At 46.2% G+C, this 26,018-nt stretch overlaps 1 protein-coding gene across 1 annotated transcript in view; it reads left to right on the plus strand.

Moving 5' to 3' along the window:
- Positions 1 to 1,145: 1,145 nt before the first annotated feature.
- Positions 1,146 to 26,018, plus strand: part of SHROOM4 (shroom family member 4) — a 191,942-nt gene continuing 167,069 nt past the window's right edge. Inside the window, exon 1 of the mRNA XM_038747855.1 lies at positions 1,146 to 1,337. Within this exon, the coding sequence (XP_038603783.1) occupies positions 1,185 to 1,337 (153 nt within the window). The 5' untranslated portion in view covers positions 1,146 to 1,184. The remainder of the gene's footprint in view (positions 1,338 to 26,018) is intronic.

Genomic DNA, 26,018 nt, shown 5'->3' on the forward strand with positions numbered 1-26,018 from the left:
CATCAGCGTAGAGATGATAGTTGAAGCCGTGGCAGCAAATGAGTTCACCAAGGGAGTGAGTGTAGATAGGGAACGTCTCTAACGGTTGCCGACTTCCACTTCCCAAGCGCTTAGTACAGTGCTCTGTACAAAGTCAGCGCTCAATAAATACCATTGAATGAATGAATAAATCCCAGAAACACACACACACACACACACACACACACACAAGCAGACACGCACAGACCCACCCACATACACACAGACCCACGCACAGACCCACACAAACACACAGACCCACACACAGACCCACAGACCCACACAAACACAGACCCACCCACAAACCCACACAAATGCCCACACAGACCCATACACAGACCCACAGAAACACAAACACACACACAGAGACCCACAGACCCCCCCCACAGACCCACAAACAAACACACAGACCCATACACAGACCCCCACACACAGACCTACACACAGACCCCCAGACCCCCAGCAACACACACGTAGTCATCGGGTCTCCGCACGCGGCCATAAATCCCGGCCAGACAGACAGACAGACAGACAGACAGACACACACACACACACACACACACACACACACACATTTATTCATCTGAGCTCCCCCCCGGACACCCCCTCAGAGCCCCGGGCATCCACCAAATACAATTTCCACCTCCCCTAGCTTTCCTGGGGCGGCGGTGGGGGGCACGGCGGTTGAATGCTCCCAAGCGCTTAGTCCAGTGCTCTGCACACAGGAAGCGCTCAATCAGTACGATTGCGTGAACGAATGAACGCACACAGTAAGCGCTCAATAAATACAATTGAACGAATGAAACCATGTCACAATTGATCTCTGTGGTCTGTGTCCCCGTGTCCGGCCTTCTCGTAGCCCTTCTAGCCTGTGGGCCCGTGGCTGGGTAGGGGCCGCCTCTATCTGTTGCCCAGTTGTCCTTCCCAAGCGCTTAGTCCAGTGCTCTGCCCAATACGATTGAATGAATGAATGACTAGGCCGCTCCCTCCCCCTTGCCCGGCCCTCTCGTCCATTACGCGCCCGCCCCCTCCCCTTCCCTCCCTCCTTTCTTCTCTTTCTTCTTCTCGCCCCCCTCCCCGTCCCGTGTCATTTCCTCCTCGGCCTGGAGGACGAGGAGGAGGAGGAGGAGTCGCAGCAGTAGCCGGGGCAGTAGCCTCAACGGGCCATGGAGCCCGGCGGGGCGGCGGGCCCGGAGGAGAGGATGGAGGGTCGCCCAGTGGCCCCCCAGCACATCCACGTCCAGCTGCAAGGAGGGGCGCCCTGGGGCTTCACACTTAAGGGGGGGCTGGAGCATGGAGAGCCCCTCATCGTCTCCAAGGTAAGACCCTCCCCTGGCCCCCCAGGCCTGCCCTTTGCTGCACGCTTTGGCTAAGAGTCAGCCAACTTGGGCCTGGAAGAGGGCGAGTGGCTGTGTATTTGGGTGGTGGGGGGAAAAGGGGGGGACCCCTGAAGGTCTGGGGAGGGGGGCGGTCCACACGGTGAGCCTTTCAACCCCAGCCCCCCACGACCTGTCCTCTGCGACACGCTTGGCCAAGAGCGAGCAAATTTGGCCCGGAGGACTGGGGAGTGGGTGTGTATTTGGGTGGTGGGGGGGGAAAGGGGAGACCACCCCCCCTACCCGAAGATCTGGGGGCGCCTGGATGGCTTGGAGAGGTGGTGGGGGGCTGGAGGGGGTGAGAGCAGGAGATCGGACCCCTTTTTGTCCCCCACGCCGGGCTGGATTTGGCTGGGAGGGGGCTGGAGGCGAGCAGGCCCTTAATCCCTCTCCCCCCCTGGGGCAGGTTGGAAGAAGACCCCCGGGTGGGGGGGTAGGGGGGAGATCCACGCGGGAGAAAACCTACCAGAGTGAGTGGGCTCCCCGGGTCGTCGACCCCTTTGGTGAGATGTTTTGGGGGTCCCACTCGGAGGAGCTTTCCAACCAGGACCGGTTCCGTAGGTAAAGCTTCGGTGTCGGGGAGACTCGAAGCCCCCCAGCCGCCGCCGGAGTTTTGTTTGTTTAAACAAAAAAAGAGGCTGGAATCTGCATACAGCCAGCGGCAGCAGGGGAGGACTGCTCTCTGGAGCTGCATGGAACCGAAAAAGCCTACAGTGTGTGGTTAAAATTAAGGAAAAAAAAAAAAAAACCGGAGGGAGACTGCAGACTGCTTCATGAGAGGTTGGATCTGAAGTTAGACCTTAAGCTCAATGAACCACCTCCCCCAGCCCCATTCAAGTAGGAGATGAAAAATCCAGACAGTTGGGTCTTTGTGGGAAGTGTAGAATTAGGGGAGGGAAGGATTATTGTATTTTTGCAGAAAGCACCCCCCCCCAAAAAGTTGACATCTATTTTTCTTTTGAAAAGTCAAGTAAAGTGAGCACTCTGACACCTAGGCTTGGAGGCTTGAAACCGTGCTGCTCATTGTCTTGTCTGTCAGTAGTTCCAAGCATTTTAACTTCACCTGCTTCCCTGTAGCCTCCTCCTTCTTAACTGAGCCGACTTGGAAAGGGATAATGTTCAGGGTCACCTGAGGTTTGGCCGAGAGAGAGTGTAGAGCAGAGTGGGAGATCTGACACTTCCAAGGTGATAAAAAACCTTGAGGTTTCAGGGGTGGGTGTGATTCCTCTTGAATTTCTGTTCTGGGTATAACTGTCATTAGCCCCAGCAGTCCTGCATCTCTCAGGTGTGAGCCCTTGAGTGTAACCAATCCTTCAGTGGTATTTGAGTGCTTACTGTGTGGGAGAGGACAAGAAAACTAGACACAATCCCGGCCCACAATGAGCTCAGAGTCTTTCTGCATCCCCCAGGTATGAGCCCTTCCATCTCCTTCCTCTTTATAGTGAGTAGTCAATACCAGCGGTCTTCCTGCATCCACAGGCTTATCTGTCCTCAAATGCTGACTGTAGTTCTCTTTTCTCCAACTGGCTTCCTCCCCACCCCCTCTCCCATTATCCCCCCCCCCCCCATGGTTTTTTGTCTTTAGACTGTGTCTTTAGAGTTGTTACTTTAAAAATTTTTATTTTGATGGGGAGGATTCGTAGTAGTAGTACTACGGTATAAGCGTTGGGAAAGACATGGTTCCTGATGCTAAGTACCACTGATTGATTCCTGTCCCTCAAGGAGCTCGCAGTCTCAGAATAAAGGCTGAAAGGAGGCAGGTGACAGGCCCAAAGAAAAAAACAAAACCACAAAAACAATCTAAGACAAGGACAGCAATGTCCATCTGCCCACTATAGTCTGTAAGCTCACTGTGGACAGGGAACGTGTCTCCCAACTTGGTACTTTTCCATGCACTCAGTATAGTGCTCTGCACATAGTAAGCACTCAACAAATGCCATCGATGATGAAGAGTTTGAGGAAGTTCTAAACAAATTTTCCTCTTCCCCTGTAGAGTAGTGGGGTTGGGATAGGCAGCCCTTTAGAGGGCTATGTGGGCCCTTCCTTTTCGTCTTTCTCTCCATACACACACCTCCACGCTCTACGCTTCAACAGGGGTTTGGGGGAAGGATCATTGCAGAAGGGTTTTACCAATTACTGAGTAGCTGAGTAGGAGTTTTTGGTGTGAGGCAGATATTAGGAGATGGTGTTCCATGGCCAGGCCATTGGATTAAATGCTCTGTGTACTGGGGAGGGAGGGGGGCTTTAATAGTAACTTTCAACATTTAAAGCCTTCCAGAAGATTACAGATAGAGCACAGGCCTGGGAGTCAGAAGGTTTTGGGTTCTAATCCTGACTTTGCTATTTGTCTGCTCTGCGACCTTGGACAAATCACTTGACTTCTCTGGGCCTCAGTTACTTCCTCTGTGAAGTGGGGATTGAGACCGTGAGCCCCTCATCCGACAGGGATCGTGTCCAACCCGATTTGCTTGTATGCACCGTGGCGCTTAGTATAGTGTCTGATACATAGTAAGTGCTTAATAAATACAATTACTACTATTATTGAAATGAGTATAATTCTTAATGTGAGAATTCCCTAATTTTTTCCCTTGGCATCTGACAATTTCATGCAGCCCTTTACAATAATTACATTTAGGCTTCTTTCCCTCTGAACATTTTATGTTCAGAGTCATGTTCCTTTTTCCTTAAATCTATTCTCCTTAGTCTGTAGTTGTTCCCTGGCTCTTTTTCCCAAGAAAAACATTCAGACCCTAGGAATGCCTGAAAAGCTTAGTAGACATTCCTGGCTTCTGTTGGTTTATGAGAGAGAGCTTGGGCAGGCAATCAACCAAGCAATGATATTAATTGAGCACTTGTGTGACCGCTGTACTAGACACCTGGGAGAGTACAGTACAATAGGGTTGGGAGACGGTCCCTGTCCTCAAGGAGCTTTTAAAGTCTATGGTAAGGAACATGGAAAAAACCCATGGTAAGGTCAAATCACTCACAGTGGTATTTATTGAGCAATTACTGTGGGCAGAGCACTGTACTAAGCAACCCACTCAAGGGGGCATGTATATAGTCCTGAAAGAACCCAGGTGGCCACGGATTCCAACTGCCTTGTGACTTGAAGTAAACTTGGAAGCAGACATGGGTTTCCAAACGAATTGCAGAAGGATTTCTGGCTATGGGGCCTGGAGATGGTGTGGAGGGAGGGGAAAAAAACCCTGCAAGATACCAGCCTCTCTTCTGCCATGAGCATATGGAGATGAATGCATCTTTGGGGTGCTGGCTTCCATCTTCAACCTGTCAATCCCCCCCATCACAAGCAACAGTTGGGTTGGTGCTCCTGGAAATAGAGACTCCCCCCGCCCAACCCTCTTTGTGTTATTTCCCCCACCACGTGTCTTCACTGAGGCTTGTAATTAACTTTGAAAACTCACACACACTCCACAAACCACCTTACCCGGTTGTGGCTTCAGGCCCTCTGTTTTCCCAACAGGAAGATGGAGGGGGAGGGGTGTCGGAGGGGCTAGTGGGGTGATCAGTGGGAGTCCCGATGGCAGCCAAGAGAGAAGGTTCCTGCTGCTTGGAAGACTTTTTTTTTTTTAAATGGTAACTGTTTTAGTGCTGGAATAGATACAAGCAAATCAGGTTGGACACAGTCCGCGTCCCACATGGGGCACACAGTCTTAATCCCATTTTACAGAGGAGGTATCTGAGGCCCAGAGAAGTGAAGTAATTTGCCCAAGGTCACACAGCAGACAAGTGGCGGAGCTGGGATTAGAACTCAGTTTCTTCAGACTCGGGCCCATGTTCTATCCTCCAGGCCATGCTGCTTGACCAGCTGCCTAGGGGTAGTCCCTTTTTTTCTGACTGAAGGAAGTGTGCCTGGTGATTTTGTTCTGTTAACTTTCGGTTTCACCCATGTTTTTGTTGGCCACAGTGGGAAAGGCCTAGCCCTGCTACAGCTTTTCCCCCTTCCCCCCCAAAAAAGGAAAAAAAAAATCCCTCAAACCTAGACAAACAAAAGAATCCAGCTCCAGCTGGAAGACACTTGAGCTTTGTCCCTTTTATTTTTTTATTTTTTAAAAATGTTCTTCCCCCTCCCCAGGAATTCCTTTCAAGAGAGCTGAGAGGCTCAGTATTGGTAATGGTGTGATTATCTGGAAGGTTCATCAGTATGGTTAGACTTAGGCTTCTTCAGAACCAGGGGAAAAAAGATACTGATCCAAGGGGGTGAGTTAATGAAAAGTAACATGGCTGATAAGAGGAGCTGTGGGTACAGGTATAGGAGGAATCCAAAAAACTGGAGTCTGTGTGGCTTGCCCGAAGCCTCATTCTGGGAGAGAGCCTAACTGATATCTGAAGAGTGTCAACACCATGGTGAAGGAGGGGTGGTTTAATACCCAGAGGGGTATTAAATAGGAGAGATGAAATTGCAGAAGAGAAGGAGTAACCAATGTCTAGTGGCTGGAGGTAAAGTCTGTATTCCTTGGCTCTGGGCCATTTTCTGCCACTGACAGGCTATGGGTTTTTGAGAGAACTTCATTTTCCTCATCTGTGAGGAATCTAACCTCACTGAGGTGTTTTAAACACTTGAGTGCCTCCTCCCACAGGTGCTAAACACATGTAATGTTTTAGGTCTCTAAGTAGGGGAGCGTGGTAGTTCAAGAAAGTAGCTTAGTCTGGTGAGTGCAACAGCAATGACTGTCTTCGTGAAACCCTAGATGCGGATGGGTAGAGTGGAGTTTGGGGGGTGTTTTTTAGGAGGGGATCTCTTTTTCTGGGAGTGGGGTGAACGGTGAGCTGGAGCCAGTGAATTCTAAGTTGACTGGTCTTGGATGATTTCCACCAAGATTGTACAGAATCCAAAAGAATCCACGTTTAATCTCCAACACCCTTGGAAAACACCCCTTAGGCAGTACTCGGTTGGCTAGTAAATGTGATACCGTTCATGGTGGAAGATTATGCTACAATGGTTGTGGGGTGAGACCGTGAGCCCGTAATTGGGTAGGGACCGTCTCTATATGTTGCCGACTTGTACTTCCCAAGCGCTTAGTACAGTGCTCTGCACACAGTAAGTGCTCAATAAATACGATTGAATGAATGAGGGGAGGAAGGTGTGTGTATGGGGGGATCTTTTTTAGACCCCTCTTCCTCTGCTGCATAAATATGCAAAATGGAAAGATTGTCTAATGCTTCAGCATTGTCGGGGATGGCTGGTTCTCCCTCACCTCACCCTGGCGTGTTTTCCTGGGCGAGCGGCCAGTGTTTCTGGGCACTGCCTCCAGGTGCCAGGATTGTTTGGCTTTCTCGAGTGATTCCTGTCTACACTGTCTGGGGGGTGGAGCTCTCGCTCCATATGCACTTCGATTCATTTCACGGGAGGTCGCTGCCTGCTTCGTGATGGGGAAGAGGAGGAGGGAGGGAATCTTCAACGGTCAGTAGGGTAACTGAACCTTCCATTAGCCACTTCTGGCTCTTCTTTAATGTCTTCGCACATAAAGCTTCTCCGTTTCACTCTTTCTTCCCAGCCGATTCAGTCCAAACTTGATTCTTTGCTTTCATCCATCCAGATGTCGCCATTTGACCTTGGGCTGTTTCCTACCCCCACTTTGGTCTCCTCTTCTCTACACTTTGAAGCCCAGATCTCTTTTTTTTTTCCTTTTTCTTTATCTTTTACCTTCTGTGGTTCCCTTAGACTGTCTCTTCTGCAGCCAGGCTCCTTGCTGGGGCCAGTGTCAATCAATCAGTGGTACTTATTGAGCTCTTACTATGTGCGCAACACTGTACTAAGCACTTGGGACAGTATAATACAACAGAATTAGCAGACACGTTCCCTCCGCATAGTGAGCTTGCAATATAGAGGGGGAAACTAACATTAATATGAATAATCAATAATAATAATTATGATTTTCCTAAGTATTTACTTTGTGCCAGGCACTGTACTAAGCGCTGGGGTGGCTACAAGCAAGTCGGGTTGGACACAGTCCCTGTCCCACCTGGGCCACCCAGTCTCAATCCCCATTTTACAGATGTGGTAACTGAGGCACAGAGAAGTGAAGTGACTTGCCCAGGGTCACACAGCAGACATCGATTGTATTTACAGAGTGCTTACTCTGTGCAGAGCACTGTACTAAGTGCTTAGTAAGTAATATATAAATTAATACATATACATAATTATATATTGTGAATTAGGTGCTGTGGGGTGAATATGAAATGTCCAACAGTCAAAGATCCAAGCTTATAGATGACGCAAAAGTGAGGGGGAGCTGGGGAAAAGAGGGTTTAATCAGGGAAGACCTCTTGGAGGAGATGTGATCTTGGGGAAACTGCTGCAGGTTGTTCATTCCCAGCATGCTGCTTATCCGTCTAATTTGCTGCATTCTGATTGCACAGTTAGAAGTGCGTCCTGGGTTTTAACTGGGTTTTGAGGCTTACTAACGGTATAATTAAAGCTTAAGCAGTATTGTCTGCAGGACTAGTTAGAATCTGGCCACCCTGAAGCCAGTAGAACTGGAAAGATGCTTACATTTCACCAATTTTAATAATAATAGGAGTATGCATTAATCACTTTTCACCGATTCTAATGATAGTGGTATTTGTTAAGCACTTTATGCCGAACACTGCAGTAAGCGCTGGGGTAGATAACAGTTAAAACCGATCAGACACAAGCTCTGTCCCGAATGGGCTTCATAATCTAAAGTGGCGGGAGAACAGGTATTTAATTCCGATTTTATAGATGAGGAAACTGAGGCCCAGTGACAGCAGGCAAGTGGCAGAGTCAGGATCAGACTTTGAAGAAGAAGGTAAAGCAGTGACCAATTCAGCGGCTTCCTTTGGCCTCTGAGCCTTAAGGGTCCACCTCACTTCTTCAGAGTGAAGAATCTTGGGAATCACCACTTCCAAACTCTGTGCAGAAGAGTTTAAGAAGCAGTCTGGCTCAGAGGAAAGAGCATGGGCTTTGGAGTCAGGTCATGGATTCAAATCCCGGCTTTGCCAATTGTCAGCTGTGTGACTTTGGGCAAGTCACTTAACTTTTCTGTGCTTCAGTTACCTCATCTGTAAAATGGGGATTAAGACTGTGAGCACCCCGTGGGACAACCTGATCACCTTGTAACCTCCCCAACGCTCAGAACAGTGCCTTGCACATAGTAAGTGCTTAATAAATGCCATTATTATTATTCCAAACTGAATCCTAGGCTTTGCTCTTGTCTTGCTGGGTGACCCCAGACAAGTTGGTTCGCCTCCCTGTGCCCTTATGTGACATCCCTGGAGAAGATTGAGGCCTAGTTTGATGATGGCAGAGTGCTTGGGGAGCCTTGGGTAGAAGGAATGTAGAAACGCTAATGCGACCGTTGAACCTGGCCTGTTTGAAATGGGAGGTATTGTTCTCCAGACCCACAGCTTAGGTTGTAGGGGAGCGATTGTTCCTTGGAATGCCATCAGGGCTCCATGTGGTAGCATGGTCTGTTAACCTTCACCCAAGTAGTTTAATGCTGAATGGGCATGGGTTGGGAGAGGCGGGACTTCTACAAGGTCACGCGTTAGGCCTGGTGGCTTGATTTCTCGCAACATTGTTTCAACACTTCTCACTGGACATTATATCCAGCAAAACAGTCTGCTTTGTCATATATATCATTTCTGTCCAAGTAGCGTGGGGAAGCAGTTGTCCTAGTGGAAAAACCACAGGCCTGGGAGTCAGAGGACCTGGGTTGTAATCCGGGATCTGCCACTTGTCTGCTGTGTAAACTAGGGAAAGTCTCTTCTCTGGACCTCAATTCCCTCATCCGCCAAATGGGAATTCGATGCCTGTTTTCCCTCCTACTTAGATTGTGAGCCCCATGTGGGACCTGATTATCCTTTGTCTACCCCAGGACTTGGTACAGTTCTTGGCATATTATAAGCACTTAACAAAATTCCACTAGTATCATTATCATTATTAGTATTGATTGTTACCTGAAATTAGCATTGGTCTTTCAATTCTCTGATAGACAATATGATTGGGAGTTGGGGTGAAGAGTGGGAAATTGGACTAGCTCTGAAAATATCAGATCAGGGTTTGCACTCTCCTAACCTCTAGTCTAGGCCCTTTCCTTATAATAACAATAATAATAATACAAGTGCTTACTACGTACCAAGCATTGGGGGAGATAACCCATAATACCAACAAATACAATAGTATTCATTGATTCAGTTGTATTTATTGCATGCTTACTGTGTGCAAAGCACTGTACTAAGCACTTGGGAGAATACAATATAGCAACAAAGCAGCCAAGAAGCTGCACGGCTTAGTGGAAAGAGCGTGGATTTGGGAGTCAGAGGTGGTGGGTTCTAATCTAGACTCCGTCACTTGTCTGCTGTGTGACCTTGGGCAAGTCACTTAACTTCTCTGTGCCTAAATTACCTCATCTGTAAAATGGGGATTGACTGTGAGCCCCAAGTGGGACAACCTGATTACCTTGTATCTACTCCAGTGCTTAGAACAGTGCTTGGCACATCGTAAGCACTTAACAAATACCATAAAAAAAGCCCCAAACAAACAGGCACATTTCTGTTCACAATGAGCTCACAGTCTAGAGGGGGAGACAGGCATTAATATAAATGAATAAATTACAGATCTATGCATATGTGCTGTGGGGATGGGAGGGAGGATGAATGAAGGAGCAAGTAATAGTGGTGCAGAAGGGGGTGGGAGAAGAGGGCTTAGTCAGGGAAGGCTTCTGGGAGGAGATGTGCCTTCAATAACGTTTTGAAGTGGGGGAGAGCAATTGTCTGATATGAAGGATAATATTAATATAACATAGAACAGATGCAGCCGTATGAGGCTGTCGAAGTAGGAGGGAGGACAGGTATTGAGTCCCTGTTTCACAGATGAGGAAATCGAGGCACAGAGAAGTTAAGTGACTTGCCCATGGTCACTCAAGTGGCATTTTATGCTAATGTCTTTCTTTCTCTCTAGACTGTAAACTTGTTATGAGCAGGGAATGTGAATACCAATTTTGTTGTAGTGTACTCTCAAGCACTTAGTACAGCGCTCTGCAACATAGTAAGTGCTAAATAAATGCCATTGATTGGCAGAGCTGAGATTAGAAGCCAGGTCTCCCTACCCCCTGTTAAGTGCTTTTTCCGCTAGGCCACGTTGCTTGTCTGAAGTCATCTATAAAATGAATATTAAGACTTCGAGCCCCATGTGGAACATGGACTATGTCCAACATGATCAGCTTGTATCTACCCCAGGGCTTAGTACACTGCCTGGCACATAGTAAGTGCCTAACAAGTACCATTAATAATAGTAATAAAAAGGACCTAGACCACTTTCTGTCCCTTCTGGACTCAGAGTGGTTCCCATTTTGGTTTCTAGATGTGAAATGCCAGCAGTACTGACTTCTCTATTCTGTCTGCCTCCCGCTGGGAGATTAGGAACTTCTTAAACCCGTTGGCCTTCCAGTCAGTTTGTCCGTGCCTGGGTACTGAAGCAGGTGGAAGTTTACGAATTGTGCTTTCCGAGCACTAAGTACAGTGCTCTGCACACAGTATGCACCCAAGAAATACGATTGAATTAATGAGGGATGGAGGAGCGCGCTCCTCTGACTGTGCTTTTGCAAATATCGGGCTTATTCCTGTCTCCATTTCTGTAGGTACAAGCTGATGCAGGACTGAAAGGTTAAATTGCAATTTTAGCTTTTCCCCAGCCTTTGGCTGGAGAAGGAAATAGTTTTCTACATTTCCTCCAAGAGGCCTTTCCTGACTAGCCCTCATTTCCTCTTCTCCCATTCCCTCCTGTGTCACCTTGCACTTGGATTTGCTCCCTTTATTCACCCCCTTCCTCAGCCACATCACTTGTGTCCCTAAGCTCATCTTCTAGACTGTAAGGTTGTTGGGGCAGGGAATATGTCTGTTGTTATATTCTACTCTCCCAAGTGCTTAGTACAGTGCTGTGCATACAGTAAGCACTCAATAAATACAATTGAATGAATTGATAATATTTTTTTAATGTCCGTCTCCCCCTATAGTCTGTAAGCTTCTTCTGGGCAGGGAATGTGTCTACCAACTCTGTTGCACTTAGTACAGTGCTCAGCATAGAGTAAGTGCTCAGTAAATATGATTGAATGCTGTACTAATTATTTTACAGTCTAGAGGAGGAGACAGACATTAAAGTACTTGTGAGCAGGGAATATGTCCGTTGTTATATTCTACTTTCCCAAGTGCTTAGTACAGTGCTCTGCATACAGTAAGCGCTCAGTAAATACAATTGAATGAATTGATAATATTTTTTTAATGTCCGTCTCCCCCTATAGACTGTAAGCTTCTTCTGGGCTGGGAATGTGTTTACCAACTCTGTTGCACTTAGTACAGTGCTCAGCATAGAGTAAGTGCTCAATAAATATGATTGAATGCTGTACTGATTATTTTACAGTCTAGAGGAGGAGACAGACATTAAAGTACTTGTGAGCAGGGAATATGTCCGTTGTTATATTCTACTTTCCCAAGTGCTTAGTACAGTGCTCTGCATACAGTAAGCGCTCAGTAAATACAATTGAATGAATTGATAATATTTTTTTAATGTCCGTCTCCCCCTATAGACTGTAAGCTTCTTCTGGGCTGGGAATGTGTTTACCAACTCTGTTGCACTTAGTACAGTGCTCAGCATAGAGTAAGTGCTCAATAAATATGATTGAATGCTGTACTGATTATTTTACAGTCTAGAGGGGGAGACAGACATTAAACTACTTGTGGGCAGGAAATGTGTCTAACCCAAGCGCTTGGTGCTGTGCTTTGTTCACAGTAAGCGCTCAATAAAGACGATTGCGGATCTGAAACCTTCCTAGTCTCTGACCTTGCTGTATCTGCCTTGAGGAGACTTTGGCTCCTAGCCCCTCTTAGCTCTTTGAGCTGCACAGAGGCTCAGGTTTCATTATCCACTGCTTCGAGCCACTAATAAAAGCCAAAAGAGTTAAAAGGTGCTGGGGGAGTTAATATCCTCTGTCAGGGCCCGGTGAGGGCTGCTTAGACTTATCCTTATTTCTGGGGCCTGGGATTGGAGGACTGCCGAGTGGCTAGAGCACGGGCCTAGGAGTCGGAAGGACCTGGGTTCTGATTCTGCCTTCTCCACTTGCCTGCTGTGTGACCTTGGGCAAGTTGTTTTACTTCTCTGAGCTTCAGTTCCCTCATCTGTAAGACGGAGATTAAGATTGTGAGGCCTATATGGGACAGGGACTGTGCTCAACCCAGTTTGCTTGTATCCACCCCAGGGCTTAGAATAGTGCCTGGCACATCTTAAGTGCTTAACAAAATACCATTATTATTATTATTATTATTATTATTGTTGTTGTTGTTGTTTTTGTTGTTATTATCTGGGTGAGGTGGCTCCCAGCAAATATGGCCATGTTACTGGCATGAATGAAGAATCACAGATACGGGTGGCGTGGCTCAGTGGAAAGGGCACAGGCTTTGGAGTCAGAGGTCATGGGTTCAAATTCCGGCTCCACCAATTGTCAGCTGTGTGACTTTGGGCAAGTCACTGAACTTCTCTGTGCCTCAGTTACCTAGTCTGTAAAATGGGGATTAAGAATGTGAGCCCCCTGTGGGACAACCTGATCACCTTGTAACCTCCCCAGCACTTAGAACAGTGCTTTGCACATAGTAAGCGCTTAATAAATGCCATTATTATGTTATTATTATTATTATGTGGATGAGTCCCTTTGGTTTTATTGGAACTAATAGTAATCATTGTGGTATTTGTCAGGCACTTTTCTAAGCAGTTAGGTAGAGAGAAGCAGCATGGCTTAGTGGAAAGAGCCCGGGTTTGGGAGTCAGAGTTCGTGAGTTCTAATCCCGGCTCTGCCACTCATCAGCCTTGTGACTCTGGGCAAGTCACTTACCTTCTCTGTGCCTCAGTTACCTCATCTGTACAATGGGGATTAAGACTGTGAGCCCCACATGGGACAACCTGATTACCTTGTACCAACCCCAGTGCTTAGAACAGTGCTTGGCACATAGTAAGCGTTTAGCAAATCATCATCATCATACAAGGTCATCAGATTCCACTTGAGGCAGCCACTGAAAGAAGGAGGGAGAACAGGAACTGAATCCCCCACTTTACGGATGAGGGAACTGAGGAGAAGTGAGGTGACTTGGCCAAGGTCACACAGCAGGCAAGTGGCAGAGGTGGGGTTAGAACTCAGGTCCTCCGACTCTCAGGCCCTTGCTTTTTCCACTAGGCCATGCTGCTTCTCTAAAAGTTCCAGAGGTCTGAAGGATTGATTTGATTGACACTAGCGCTCGGGCACTTGAGACATGAGAGAGAGTCTTCTGGCATCAGAATTGCCATCTGGCGCTTTGGTTTTGGGAGGACAAATGCAACAAAAGGCAAATGCTAGAAGAAAGGCAGTTTCAAGTGCTGCACAGCAGTCAGTGTGAGCCTGAACGTGTGCGGTTTGTTAATTGTTTACGATATTTAAGCGCTTACTATGTGTCAGGGACAGTACTAAGCGCCGGGATAGATACAAGGTTGGACACAGTCCAGGTCCCACGTGGGGTTTATGTTCTTAATCCCGTTGTTGAGTAGGGATTGTCTCTATTTGTGGCCGAATTGTACTTTCCAAGCGCTTAGTACAGTGCTTTGCACACAGTAAGTGCTCAATAAATACGATTGAATGAATGAATGAATGAATGAAGAAGCAGCATGGCTCAGTGGAAAGAGCCCGGGCTTTGGAGTCAGAGGTCATGGGTTTAAATCCAGGCTCTGCCGATTGTCAGCTGTGTGACTTTGGGCAAGACACTTCACTTCTCCGGGCCTCAGTTCACTCATCTGTAAAATGGGGATTAAGACTGTGAGCTCCCCGTGGGAAAACCTGATCACCTTGTAACCTCCCCGTGCTTAGAACAGCGCTTTGCACATAGTAAGTACTTAATAAATGCCATTAAAAAACAAAACAAAAAACTGGATTGGCATGTCGTACCTCAGCTGAGCTGGATAGTGTGGTGAGGCATAGAGCTTTCCGCCTAGGCTTCAGCCTGAGGATGGACCCTGAGTTCTGGGAGCCTTGACGTAAGCCGGCTAAGAAGCAGGGTGGTCTACTGGGTGGCACAAAGGCCTGGGAATCATGAGACCTTGATTCTAATTCTGGCCCCGCTGCTTGCCTTTTGTGGGTCACTGTGAAGCTCTGGGGTAGGTAAAAGTGAATTAGGTGGGACCCAGTCCCTGAGCCACATGGAACGCACAGTCTAAGTAGGAGGGAGAACAACTAGAGAAGCAGCGTGGCTCAGTGGAAAGAGCCCTGGCTTTGGAGTCAGTGGTCATGGGTTCTAATCCTGGCTCTGCCACTTGTTTGCTGTGTGACCTTGGGCAAGTCACTTCACTTCTCTGGGCTTCAGTTACCTCATCTGGAAAATGGGGATTGAGACTGTGAACCTAACCTGGGACCAATCCAATTTGCTTGTATCCACCCAGTGCTTAGTAGAGTGCCTGGCACATAGTAAGCACTTAACAAATACTATTATTGTTATCGTTAAGCCACAATGTTCATTGATTGAGCTGTGGGGCTTTCCGGAAAAGTAGTTTCGCTGCTGGTAGGAGAGATGCTGAAACTTCTAGACTGTGAGCCCGCTGTTGGGTAGGGACTATATATGTTGCCAACTTGTACTTCCCAAGCGCTTAGTACAGTGCTCTGCAGACAGTAAGTGCTCAATAAATACGATTGAATGAATGAATGGATGACTTCTAGGTTGAGTCCTGATGAAGAGGGGCTGTTCCCCTGGTTGCTGTGCCATATTGCTGGGACAATGCTGTTGGCCATGAAGCAGGAACTTGAGTACTTGAGTGGTCCCAGGCATGGTTTAAAAGTTTTGGGTGAAATTTACAGGTGTCCAACATTTCCTCCAAGCCTTTTAAAAAAAAATGGTATTTAAGTGCTTACTATTTACCAGGCACTGTTCTAAGCGCTGGGATAGATACAAAGTAATCAGATTGGACCCAATCCATGACCCACAGGGGGCTCACAGTGATAATCTCCATTTTGCGGATGAGGTAACTGAGGCACAGAGAAGTGAGGTGACTTACTCAAGGTCACACAGCAGACAAGAGGCAGAGCCTGGAACTAGAACCCAGGTCCTTCTGACTCTCCGGCTTGTGCTCTATTCACTAGGCCACACTGCTCCTCCGTATGCTTTCTGTGATTTTTCTAGGGGTTTGAGGGTAGAGGTGGGATGTGAGACAGTGGGGTGCTCTTCTCCTGTTCCCCAGGGATTGGAGTTGGGAAGGCAGGAAGTAGTGGGTACGTCTGATTTTTTAATTTAATTTAATTTTTTCAAATTTCCCATGCACAGTTGCTGGTTGTCTCTTCCTTCCTAGGACCTGGATTTTGAAAGAACAGGATTGATATGAGGAAGCCTAAAGTTCTCAGGGTTTTTTGCTAAAGAAAGTATTTATTTCCCCTCCCATTGATTCTAAAGATGTGAGAATGAATGATTCATTCAATCGTATTTATTGAGCGCTTACTGTGTGCAGAGCACTGTGCTAAGCACTTGAATGATGACTAGTTGCATTTTAGAACTGAGATGCCATTATGCAGATGCAGTTACTCCCTGAGGGGCTTAACCCCTATAGAATTGCTGGTCCCAAATGTAATCCTGGTTAGTCAATTCAGGGAGAATCCCTACCCCAGCACTTAGTTTAGTAGCTGGCAGATAACAGGAGCTTAACAAATACCACAATTAGTATTATTATTTGTTATTATTATTATTATTACAGCTCTAGACTATAAGCTCATTGTGGGCAGGAAATTCATTCATTCAGTCGTATTTATTGAGCGCTTACTGTGTGCAGAGCACTATACTAAGCACTTGAAAGTACAGGTTGGCAACATAGTCGTACAGATTTATTGCTGTATTTATTTTACTTGTACATATTTACTATTCTGTTTTGTTAATGATGGACGTATAGCTTTAATTCTATTTGTTCTGATGATTTTGACACGTGTCTAGATGTTTTGTTTTGTTGTGTGTCTCCCCCTTCTAGACTGTGAGCCCGTTGTTGGGCAGGGACCGTCTCTTTATGTTGCCGACTTGGACTTCCCAAGCGCTTAGTACAGTGTTGCACACGGTAAGCACTCAATAAATATGATTGAATGAATGAATTGTATTTATTGAGCACTTACTGTGTGCAGAGCACTGTACTAAGCGCTTGGGAAGTCGAAGTCGGCAACATATAGAGACGGTCCCTACCCCACAACGGGCTCACATTCTAGAAGGGGGAGACAGACAACAAAACAAAACAAGTAGACAGGTGTCAAAACCTACAGAATGAATAGAATTATAGCTAAATGCACATTGTTAATAAAATAGAGAAGTAAATATGTACAAGTGAAATAAAGTAATAAATATGTACAAATATATACAAGTGAGGTGGGGAGGGGAAGGGGGTAGGGCAGAGGGAGGGAGGGGGGCCATGGGGAGGAGAGGAAAAAGGGGGCTCAGTTTGGGAAAGCCTCCTGGAGGAGGTGAGCTCTCAGTAGGGCTTTGAAGGGAGGAAGAGAGCTAGCTTGGCGGGTGTGCGGAGGGAGGGCATTCCGGGCCAGGGGGAGGACATGGGCCGGGGTTCGACAGTGGGACAGGTGAGAACAAGGCCCAGTGAGGAGGTTAGTAGAGGCAGAGGAGCAGAGGGTGTGGGATGGACTGTAGAAGGAGAGAAGGGAGGTGGGGTAGGAGGGGGCGAGGTGATGGACAGCCTGGAAGCCGAGAGTGAGGAGTTTTTGCTTGATTCGTAGGTTGAATCTGGAGATTTTTGAGGAGGGGAGTGACATGCCCAGAGTGTTTCTGTCGAAAGATAATCCAGGCAGCAGAGTGAAGTATAGACTGAAGCGGGGAGAGACAGGAGGATGGGAGATCAGAAAGGAGGCTGATGCAGTAATCCAGTCAGGATAGGAAGGAAGGAAGCGGTTTGGATGGAGAGGAAAGGGCAGATCTTGGCGATGTGGAGGTGACACCAGCAGGTTTTGGTGATGGATTGGAGGCGTGGGGTAAATGAGAGAGTGGAGTCAAGGATGACACTGTCTGTTACATTTTTATACTGTACTCTCTCAAGTGTTTAGTTCAGTGCTTTTCACACAGTAGATACTCAGTAAATACAAATGACTGACTGGTATTATCCCTGTAGACTAAACCTTCTGCAGGCAGGAAACGTGTCTGCTAATTCTGTCCTATTGTGCTTCCCCAAGCACTTAATACAGTGCTCTGTACATAGCGCTCAATAAATATTTAATATTATCCCCTCTTCTCAGTTGATCACTGCAGTCTGAAAGTTTCAAACTAATAGGAGGTTTATGGGGATAGAGGGAGAGTGTGTTTTCCTTTTTACAGTGAGGTGCAATTATTTGGACTAGTGGAAAGGGTTTGTTACTGGGAGTCAGAAGCCCTGGTTTCCTAGTTCCATCTCTGACATTGCCCCAGTGTGTGAACAAACCCCTTAATTCCTTTGGGCTTCAGTTTTCTCATTCTAAAATTGGAGATACTTATACCCACCTCTCCCTACACCTTACTCCCTCGGGAAACAAGATCCAACTTTGACTTTACTGACACTGCCCTCTCCTGATTCTCCCATCTTGCCGGCCGCCCCTTCTCCGTCTCTTTTGTCGGCTTCTCCTCTTATTGTCATGTTGTTCTCTCCCGAGTGCTCAGTACAGTGATCTGCACACAGTAAGCACTCAATAAATACTATTGAATGAATAAATGAATATCCTGCCGACCGTTCAAACTTAACGTGTCCCAAACAGAAATCGTCACCTTCCCACCCAAATCCACCCTCCATCTGGCCTCTCCATAACAGTAGACAACACCACTGTCCTTCCCGCCTCACAAGCCTTTGCCCCTGAAGTCTTCATTTCCTCTACTCTCTCTCCTTTCTGTGTCACCTGGGCACTTGGATCTGTAATAATAATAACAATAATAATAATAATAATAATAATAATAATAATAAGAATAACGATGGTATTGTTAAGCGCTTTATGTGCCAAGCACTGTTCTAAGCACTGGGGTAGATACAAGGTAATCAGGTTGTCCCACATGGGGCTCACAATCTTAATCCCCATTTTACAGATGAGGTACCTGAGGCACAGATAAGTTAAGTGGCTTGCCCAAAGTCAAACAGCAGACAATTGTTGGAGTTGGAATTAGAACCCACGTCCTCTGACTCCCAAGCCCCTGCTCTTTCCACTAGGCCACGCTGCTTGCACTTGATATTCACCCCACTCTCAGCTCTCTAGCACTTTTGTACATATCCTTATACTCTGCCCCTTCTCTTATCTGTAGTTTATTTTAATGTCTGCTTCCCTGTCTGTACTTGAAGCTTTTTGTAGGCAGGGATTGTACCTCCCAACTCTTATTCTCCCAGCCGTGTAGTACAGTGCTCTGGATTAGTGCGTGCTCAATAAATACCACTGATCTATCACAGGACTGTTGTTAGGGCAGAATGAGACAAGCAACATGCAAGGGTTTGGGGAGATACACACTGTATTGAGTGTAGTGGGTAGAGCATGGGGCTGGGAGTCAGAAGGTCATGGGTTCTAATCCTGACTCCACCACTTGGCATTATCTTTGGTTAATCTCTCTCATTCAACCCACTTAATAATAATAATAATAATAATAATAATAATGGCATTTATTAAGCGCTTACTATGTGCAAAGCACTGTTCTAAGTGCTGGGGAAGTTACAAGGTGATCAGGTTGTCCCAGGGGGGGCTCACAGTCTTAATCCCCATTTTACAGATGAGGGAACTGAGGCCCAGAGAAGTGATGTGACTTGCCCAAAGTCACACAGCTGACAATTGGCGGAGCCAGGATTTGAACCCATGACCTCTGACTCCAAAGCCCGGGCTCTTTCCATTGAGCCACGCTGCTTCTCACTTATTCAGTCTGTCACCATAATCCTGTCTACCTTCACAACATCTCTAGAATCTGCCCTCTCCATCCAAACCGTTACCATGCGGGTTCAAGAACTTATTGTATTCTGCCTTGATGACTGTATTAGCCTCCTCGTTGACCTCCTAATCCACCATGCATCACTGCTGTGTGACTTTGGGCAAGTCAGTTCACTTCTCTGGGCCTCACTTACCTCATCTGTAAAATGGGGATTGAGACCGTGAGCCCCGTGTGGGACAGGGACTGTGTCCAATCTGATTTGCTTGTATCCACTCCAGTGCTTAGTATAGTGCCTGGCACATAATAAGCACTTAACAAATACCACAATTTTTTTTTTTTAGCTGCAGGTGGGCGGGAGGCCCTTCTTCAGATGAGTGCCCATCATAGGAGCCAGTCACATTTTTGTGGCCTGATTCAGGCCACCTGTTCACCTGATAAACTGGTTTCCTCTAGCCCCTTTGGTTATCTTTATCAAAGTAAGGGGCTGAGCTAAGGGCCCTCGAGTCAGTGAGGAATTAGTGAGAGGAAGCTGAGGGGCAGCAATAGAAATCTTGGATTTAACCTGCGGAAACTTAGCTAGGGCCAGGTGTCGGGAGGGAGGGAATGCCACTGCCCAAGATAGTCTCTGTTGACAGAGTCAGAATGGGAAGGTAAATCATTCACTGTCCTTTTAGTAGCACCACCCTCTTCTTGAAGCATTGGTAAAGAAACTCGGGTCTTGGATTCAAAGTTCTGGACGTTCAAGATCGTTCTCTTATTTTTTTTGGATTTGTTGAATTTTGCAATAAAATATATTGCCCAGTCAAGATTCTTTATTCCTACTGAGTTTATTTACCCTTGCCACTCAGGTTTTTGTAAATGCATGAGAGACAGTCCCCATTTGACACCTGCTTGATGCAATTTATTATAAATTATTCATATTAATGTCTTTCTTCCCCTCTAGTCTGTAAGCTTATTGTGAGCAGGGACTGTCTGTCAATTCTGTACTCTCCCAAGTGCTTAGTACAGTGCCCTTCACATAGTAAGTGATCAATAAATTCAACAAATGCCTATGATGATGATAATAATAATAATAATAATGATGGTATTTGTTAAGCACTTACTATATGCCAAGCACAGTTCTAAGCGCTGGGGGAATACAGGGTGATCAGGTTGTCCCACGTGGGGCTCACAATCTTAATCCCCATTTTACAGATGAGGTAACTGAGGCATAGAGAAGTGAAGCGACTTGCCCAAAGTCACACAGCTGACAATTGGCAGAGCCGGCATTTGAACCCATGACCTCTGACTCCAAAGCCCGGGTTCTTTCCATGGAGCCACACTCTGTCTGTTTATAGAATTGTCAAAAGATTAGATATTCCTGACAGATTTTGACACCTGTCTACATGTTTTATTGTCTGTCTCCCCCTTCTAGACTGTGAGCCTGTTATTGGGTAGGGACCGTCTCTGTATGTTGCTGACTTGTACTTCCCAAACGCTTAGTACAGTGCTCTGCACACAGTAAGCGCTCAATAAATACAATTGAATGAATGAATGAATGCTTCTCCAATGATGGCACTTCATCCCAAATCCCATCAGTTAGGTCAGCAATATGCTTCCAGTGGGGTGGGTTAGCTCCATGAAGGTTGGGGTCATGTCCTCTAATATTATGCACATACAGTTCCCGGAACCCCAAGTTGTACAAATCCTCCACCACTTATATGCTTTTTTACACACATCCGGAGCACTTTTGCATCTACATTATTCAATTACTCGCTTCGGTTTCTCTATTTGTAAGTGGTTTTTATGCTTGTTTTCCCTTGAGAGCGAGAGCTCCTTGTGGGCAGGTAATGGGTCTCTTCTCCGTTATGTGGTTTCCAAGTATCTATTATAGTGTCCTGTTCCCATCAGCGCTCACTACTATTAATGGAAAGAACATGGGGTTGGGAGTCAGAAGACCTGGTTTCTAATTCTGTCTCTGCATTTGGCTGCTGTCTGACCTTGGGAAAGTCACTTATGTTCTCTGTGCCTCAGTTTCCTCATCTGTAAAATAGGGATTCAGTGCCTAGCCTCCCTCCTACTTAACCTGTGAGCCCCATGTTGGGTTGGGAGTGATTAACTTTTATCTATCCCATAACTTAGAATCCTGCTTGACAAATATCAATTAATTGTATTTATTGACTCTTACTGTGTACAGGGCACTCAATTAAGCGCTCGGGTGAGTGCATTGTAACAGACACATTCCCTGCCCACAACGAATTTACAGCGTAGAGGGGGTGACAGGCATTCATATATCACTATGGATATGTACATGAGTGCTGGGGTTGGGAGAGGGGTGAATAAAGAGTGACGCAGAAGAGAATGGGGAGTGGAGAAAGCGTGTAACAAATGCCATGATAATAATGATTATTGATTATTAGCTTTAACAATAAAGCTAATGCTGATTGTTAGCTCTAATCTCTTCTCTAAGTTCCCCATCTTGCAGTCGCTGTTCCTCTTTGTCCTGGTGTGGGAAGGCGGATTGGTTCACTGTCCATTCTGTTCCCAATCCTGAGCTTCCATTCAGTCAATCGTATTTATTGAGCGCTTTTCGTGTGCAAAGCACTATACTAAGACTGGGGAGAGCACATTATACCAATAAGCAGACACACTTCCTTAACTTGAGCCTGTATTTCCAGAGGTCAAAGAAATGTTGACCTTTACCTCAACTTTACAACCCCCCGCAACACACACACACACACACAGACACACACCTCCCAACTCTACTTACCTTCTACTCCCTGCTCACGAGATTCTACCTTTGAGACTTTGTCCATTTTGGGGCAGGAGTGTATTTTTTCCAGGAAGATGTTCCTTTGAGCAATTTTTTTGTTTGTTTTTGTTTCTGCTTTTGGCACAGTCCATCTGTGCTGAGGGTATGTGCTGTGAAAGAGCAATGTAGGCCATTGAGAAGGGGGAGGGAGGGAGGGAGAGAGAGAGAGAGAGAGAGAGAGAGAGAGAGAGAGAGTGTGTGTGTGTGTGTGTGTGTGTAGAGAGAGAGACATGTATAAATACAGGGCAGACAAGGCGTACAATCTTCAGTATCGCTATGTGTTACGTGTTTAAGCACGCAGCTTGGCATCATTGATGAATTATCTCCAAACAATAATGCATTTGTTAAGCACTTACTCTGTGTCAAGGACTGTTCTGAGTGATGGGGTAGAGACGAATTAATCGGGTCAAATGCAGTCACTGTCCCACATGGGGTTCACAGTCTAGGAGGACGAACAGGTGTATATATCTATAATTCTCTTTATTTTGATGCTATTGATGCCTGTCTACTTGTTTTGTTGTCTGTGTCCCCCTTCTAGACTGTGAGCCCGTTGTTGGGTAGGGATCGTCTCTATCTGTTACCACATTGTACTTTCCAAACGCTTAGTGTGGTGCCCTGCAGACAGTAAGCACTCAGTAAATACAATTAAATGAATGAACGAACAGGTACGTGGCCTAGTGGAGAGAACTCGGGCCTGGGAGCCAGAAGGATCTGGGCTCTAATTCTGGCTCTGCCACTTGTCTGCTCTGTGACCGAGTGGCTTAATGCTTTTCTGTGCCCCATTTACCTCATCTATAAAATGGTGATTAAGATTGTGAGCTCCATGTGGGACATGGACTGTGTCCACCCTAATCAGCTTGTATCTACCCCAGCACTTAGTACAGTGCCTGGCATATAGTAAGAGCTTAACAAATACCATTAAAAAAAAATCCCCACTTTAAAGTTGTGGAAACTGAGGCACAATTAAGGGACTTGCCCAAGGTCACACAGCAGGCAAGTGTCAGAGCCCAGATTAAAACTCAGGTCCTTTGACTCTCAGGCTGTGCTCTTACCCCTAGGCCACTGTTGCTCCCCAAATCTCGGCAGATGTTTCAGAACTCCATTGTCCCCAACGGAAACTCCCCACTTCCTTGGGAGCCAGATTGCTAGTTTTTATGGTCAGAATAACTGGCAGGGGGAGGTGGAATAGGGGAGAGGCAGGGCCCACCCAACCTTTACCTGATACTGGTTTTCCGTAAGTGCCTTTCTCCATCTTAGTGATGGACTGTTCCTGCACAACAAACAGGTGCCCTTGGTCACTGGAGCCTTGCCTTTGTGATCCATGTTGTCCTGTCTTTGAGCCATCTTGGGCTTCTTTGACCCTTATTGGTCCTTGCCTGACAATCAGGGTTGGACTGGATCAATATTAGGAGGAGTCCTTTAGGAAAAGGACCTTTGTCCCGCCATCGATCCCCGGCCCATGTCATACCCTGGCCTGGAATGCCCTCCCTCTGCCCATCCGCCAAGCTAGCTCTCTTCCTCCTTTCAAGGCTCTACTGAGAGCTCACCTCCTCCAGGAGGCCTTCCCGTACTGAGCCCCTTCCTTCCTCTCCCCCCTCATCCCCCTCTCCATCCCCCCCATCTTACCTCCTTCCCTTCCCCACAGCACCTGTATATATGTATATATGTTTGTACATATTTATTACTCTATTTATTTATTTATCTTGTACATATCTATTCTATTTATTTTATTTTGTTAGTACGTTTGGTTTTGTTCTCTGTCTCCCCCTTCTAGACTGTGAGCCCGCTGTTGGGTAGGGACTGTCTCTATGTGTTGCCGACTTGTACTTCCCAAGCGCTTAGTACAGTGCTCTGCACACAGTAAGCGCTCAATAAATACGATTGATTGATTGATTGAAAATCGTGATATATCTATTAAGTGCTTACTACGTGGCAAGCACTGTGGTTGCTACAGGATAATTATATCAGACATAGTCCCTGTCTATCATGGGGCTCAAAGTCTAAGGGGAGGGAGAACAGGTATTTCATTCACATTTTATTCATTCATTCAATCGTATTTATTGAGCACTTACTGTGTGCAGAGCACTGTACTAAGCGCTTGGGAAGTACAAGTTGGCAACATATAGAGACAGTCCCTACCCAACAGTGGGCTCACAGTCTAGAAGGGGGAGACAGAGAACAAAACAAAACATATGAACAAAATAAAATAAATAGAATAAATATGTACAAATAAAATAAATAAAGTAATAAATACGTACAAACATATATACATATATACAGGTGCTGTGGGGAGGGGAAGGAGGTAAGGTAATCCCCATCATTTTACAGGTGAGGAAACTGAGGCACAGAGAAGTTAAGTAACTTACCAAAGGTCAAACAGCAAGCAAGTGACACTTGGGGATTAAAGCTCAGGACTGATTCCCAGTCCTGTGCTCTTCGTATCAGGTCACACTGCTTCTTAAATTTGAACTTGTAGTTGTCTATCATGTTTAAAGAAGACGTGTGTGTGTCTGTGAAGCAGCATGGGTTAGTGGAAAGAGCATGGGTTTGGGAGTCAGAGGTCGTGGGTTCTAATCTGGGCCCTGCCACTTGTCTGTTGTGTGACCTTGGGCAAGCTACTTAACTTCTCTGTGCCTCAGTTACCTCATCTGTAAAAATGGGGGTTAAGACTGTGATCCCTCGTGGGACAACCTGTTTACCTTTGTATCTACCCCAGTGCTTAGTACAGTGCTTGGCACATAGTAAGCACTTAACAAATACCATAATTATTATTATTATTATTATTAAAAAAGCCAATGTGGAATCCACAGCAAACACACAAAAGCAGTCCCTTGTGTTGTCAGGCTTAATGTTGTAGTGTTTCATTCAAAATATTTATGGTACTTGGAAGTGCTTTCTATGTGCCAAGGCCTGTTCTAAGCATCAGGTAAGATATAATCAGTTCAGAAACAGTCCCTGTCCCAAATGGGGCTCACAGTCTAAGTAGGAGGGAGTAGGATTTAATCCCCATTTTACAGATGAGGTAACTGAGCTTCAGAGAAGCGAAGTGGATTACTCAGGGTCTCACAGCAGACACCATGCCAGCGCTGGGATTAGAACCCTAGTCCTCTCGTGCTCTTTCCACTAGGCCATGGTGTGTTCGCCTCTTTGTTCCTCCTTTCTTAAGCTTTGGCTCAGAAAGAGCTACCCCTTTCTTCTTAGCAGTGTGCCAGGCTGGTCTTTTCTCAGCAACTGACTTCCAGTTTTCAGCTGGGATGTGGAATTGTTTGAGGCTCTTTTGTTGCCAAAATAACTTCAGCCTGTTTGACAAAACTCTCAAGCCGTGAGGTGCAGTTTTAGCATATTTGAAGAGAGTGTGGCTGACTGTAGAGTCATTCTGAATGTAAATGTTACAGACTGATTCAATGGGATCCAGACCGTTCCAGCGGAAGCAATTCTAATGCCCCGTGTTAATGAGGCCAAGAGTCTAAGTGTGGGGAACAGGAAGAGTTAAAGAAACCAACCTGCCATCTTCAGGTATCATAATTAATGCTGCAGCGCCCTAGGTCACCAAAAGCTAATTAGAAATCACTCGTTTGTTTGTTTTTTATGGTAAGGTTACTATGTGTCACACATTGTTCCAAGCTCTGGGGTAAGTGTGATTCAATTAGATCAATCAATCAATCAATCGTATTTATTGAGCGCTTACTGTGTGCAGAGCACTGTACTAAGCGCTTGGGAAGTACAAGTTGGCAACATATAGAGACAGTCCCTACCCAACAGTGGGCTCACAGTCTAAAAGGGGGAGACAGACAACAAAACAAAACATATTAACAAAATAAAATAAATAGAATATTAGACACAGTGCCGGTCCTGCATGGGGCTCAGAGTCTGAAGTAGGAGAGAGAACAGGTTTTGAATCCCCATTTTACAATTGAGAAAACCGAGGCACA

Source organism: Tachyglossus aculeatus, chromosome 6, assembly GCF_015852505.1.
Source record: "Tachyglossus aculeatus isolate mTacAcu1 chromosome 6, mTacAcu1.pri, whole genome shotgun sequence".
Taxonomy (NCBI): domain Eukaryota; kingdom Metazoa; phylum Chordata; class Mammalia; order Monotremata; family Tachyglossidae; genus Tachyglossus; species Tachyglossus aculeatus.